At 35.9% G+C, this 3611-nt stretch overlaps 1 protein-coding gene across 1 annotated transcript in view; it reads right to left on the bottom strand.

The window, feature by feature from the left end:
* The window catches only part of LOC121815594, a 112325-nt gene that overhangs the window by 108306 nt on the left and 408 nt on the right, over positions 1-3611 (bottom strand). The window contains exon 2 of the mRNA XM_042227174.1: positions 461-521. Coding sequence (XP_042083108.1) covers positions 461-495 — 35 coding nt within the window. The 5' untranslated portion in view covers positions 496-521. The remainder of the gene's footprint in view (positions 1-460; positions 522-3611) is intronic.

Raw genomic sequence — 3611 nt, 5'->3', positions numbered from 1 at the left:
CCACAGTATAAAACTTCCCATTATTTTAGTAAGTCAACAAATATAATTGTTATATTAATTGTTATATGGCTGATAATTATAAATATCTAGCTTAGAAAAACATTTTTATTCTTTACTTTGGTTTTTTCTGTGCTCGCTGGTTGAGGCCACATTTCTTTTTTTGAACACCATATTAGGGCTATCCTATCAAACAAAATATTACTACTTTTAAAATCTTAGTCTGTTTTCAAATCGCTACTTTAAGCTTAAATTTTGTAGTTCTGGTCAACAGATTTATGACATATTGTTTGAACTGTGGACACCAAAGTTATGGTGACCAATCAAAAGGGTTTCGTAACAATTCTTCTTGTATTATCTAGTATTTTTTACACTCATAATCAATGGATCTTTGAAATCTTTTTAAAATTGTTTTTATAGTACAGTAATTTCACCGATGAGAATTAAGTTTAGCATTACTTACCAGCACCTGGAGTTCTTTTCTGTGGCGGCAGGCATGACGGGCTTTGGGCTGCTGTGTTTGTCTTGTGGTTTGGACAGAAATGAGTAAGCATGTATTTAAAGTCATGTTAGTCTTACTCAAGCATTTAGTTTCTCATCATACTTGTCTTTACTTATACAAACATGTCAATATAGTAATTAGACAAATTAGAGTATTACTTTTGATGATATTCAGACATTTTATTTCTCATGTTCTTAATATCAAGCATTTTTGAGCTGCTATATGGATGGAATTTAAAAAGAGTAACTTTAAGTGTAGCCCAGAAAATCATCTCAAGGTTAAACTGTTGGTAACAGAAGAGAATGCTTTAAGGTGTGCTTTAAAATATATGCAAAAAGACAGCATTGAGGGTTCATTTAAATCATGGAAAATCATGGAATATGTCCCAGATAATCCCATATTATATTCTCACTAGACAGACTGTGATACCGCATGCTTCTCTGAATCTCTGTAAACATACCAATGAAGCACTATATACCTTTAAAGGGATTTTATTCTCACGTCCTGCAATTTGAACTCATCAACATGGTCTACAGCAAGTATCGGTTGACACCCTAATGTGGGATGCTAAAACTATGTTAGGTTAAAACCACAGCTCTTTCTATTTTATATTTGTTGCAGATTCACTGACTGATTGAAGTTTATGTTTAAAAATACAAAGAAAATCTACTAGCACACCCACACAGAGTGAGAAAGAGAGGGGTACAATATCATATAAACTACAAGGAGAGAGATCTGATTATAATATATTAAGGTTAGTTAAATGAGCGGGTATAAAAGTAATAGAATAACGTTAGTGTAGTTAGAGTTGTTTATACTTTTTGGGAAATTACTTCACAAAGACACAGTGAAGCTCCTTCCGATCGTCTCTATACTTTTACATCAACTCCCTGAATGCAAACTGTATCTGTAGTGCTCTTTCTTGGCATTGCGCTTAACTGTTGCTCACTCGTCATTTTCTCTCTTATTAACCTAGCTGCAAAACTTTCCTTTATCATCATGGTATGGCTCATCCACTTCATCCTTCTGTACGTTACTAGATTTATTAAAAAACGGTACCAGTGCAATTCTCCATTCCTCAGCCATCCTCTCACTCTACAAGATTGAGTTAAAAAAAAAAAAAAAACTAGTTAAAAAGTCTATTTTTTTCTGTCTGTCTTACACGGATAGAATCAAATTATCTGCAACACACTGCTGTAATGTTTTACTATCAGTTTCAGGTGCATCACGCTGGCTGATAGATAGGTGCTGAACCTACCAGTTAGCTCATTTCTGTCACTTTGTATATGTGTTTGATAGCTGAAGCATAAACTGAGCTAGCAGTTGTTGCATTAACAATAAGAGTCCAGTTTTTACAAAGCTACACTATACTTAGACTAAAAAATGACATAAACATGTACTTACAGCATACATGTGTAGTCTCTCCATGTAAGTCTGCTTTGTATGTACCGGTATGCAACTAGCACTTGCAGTATACTAGGCAGCTGGTGGCTAAAGTCACTGGTACTGGCGCCACCTGGTGGTGAGCCTGTAAAGCTTCATCACAGGGTTAATATTAACAGACAGTCTGTTGAAAGAAGCTGTAACTGAGGAGTTTTCATGTGTTTTCAGTGCTTTGATGTCATGTCAGCTAGTAAATTATTAATTTCCATTTTATTTTATTGCTTCCAGTTATTTGTACATAACACTGGATTCATGAGTTGAGTGCTGATCCCTGCATTTCTTGCAGCTCAAACTTCTCAAACTGTTTTTATATTTACTACTAAAGTTTACAGATTGTTCCAGAATATGACAGAACCACTAATCAGAAGCTAATATAAGTAAAGGAAAACAATCACTCTTATTCACAAGTTGCAGGTTGATACATACAATACTGAGACTCTAAGCTGCAGGCAAAAAGCTGTATGCACTGAAAATACATGACTTAAATAACAAACTGTAATAGAAGCACAATTACAGCTATTTCTAGAGTAAATCTTTCATGTTTTTTGTATTGTTAGATATAATAAGTAGGCATTTTGTCATCTGCTGTGATTCTTAATAGTAAAAAAAAACAAGCCAGTGTTATGCAAGACACATGTATAGTATGCACTTTCTCACCGTGTGCAACTAAGTTAGTATCACATGGTTTCATTGTTTTACGGTCATGACAGACACAGTGAATATTAGCTTAAATGCTCAAGCTATGAGATGATGGTTGATGCTTGACTCAGCTGTTGTCTTAGAGAGGCACAGCTCACCTTTGCTGTTATTTGCTATATATACAAAGCACAGCACAAGAAACGCACAAACACTAATGACCACAGCTTTTTAAATCTCCAGTGTTATATGTAAGATGTTGGTGAGAGCTTCTAACTGAAACTGCTAACTTGGCATGAACAGGTTTAAGACTGGTGCTAGGTCAGAATGCATTAGGGACAAGCTAACTTGCATCTTGATTTGAACGTGGTGTTGCTTTTCTTGTACGCTGTTTCACTTTAACATCTGAGTAGATGATGTCATCTTCAGCATCATCTGAAAGACATAGAAACAGAAAATGATTTTTAGGTAGTCAAAAGATTTTACAATTATATATGAAAGACTTAACAATAATGTTAAGATACTGTCAGATTCAAAATCTTTTGGACAAACAGTTTGTGCTATGTGCACCACCACAATGGATTCTAACAAAACAATCAAAATATGACTGAAGTCTAGATTTAAACTCAAAGAATTTAACAAAAGTGTTGCATCAACTTTTTTATGAGTTGGATCTATTTAACCCTGATGTTAGATGGCATCCCAAAGACCCTGATGACAGTATAAGTGATGCATACCTCCACCTCGGAGGCTCTTTGAGACCCCTCATGTAATCCCACCCCCACTTTGACCTCCTTCCTCACACTGCACTACTGTCTCACTGTCTTCGTACATGTCCTGCACCACCCTCATATAGTTCTTGGGCACTCTTCTTCCTCATACAGTGCCCTGTTTTCTCTTGATCCACCAAGGTGCAGTGCACCACGTTCTGGCCATCTCGATACTTCTCCATCAATATTGTCTCATTGGCTGTATCCCAATTCAGGGTCTGCAGCCTTAAAGTACGCAGCCTCAATGGTCCTCAAGGGCCGCG

The sequence above is a fragment of the Haplochromis burtoni genome, unplaced genomic scaffold, assembly GCF_018398535.1.
Source record: "Haplochromis burtoni strain Fernald_Lab_line unplaced genomic scaffold, NCSU_Asbu1 Contig_247, whole genome shotgun sequence".
Lineage (NCBI taxonomy): Eukaryota > Metazoa > Chordata > Actinopteri > Cichliformes > Cichlidae > Haplochromis > Haplochromis burtoni.
Note: the sequence above shows the minus strand (reverse complement) of the source record. Positions and strands in the feature narration are given on the sequence as shown.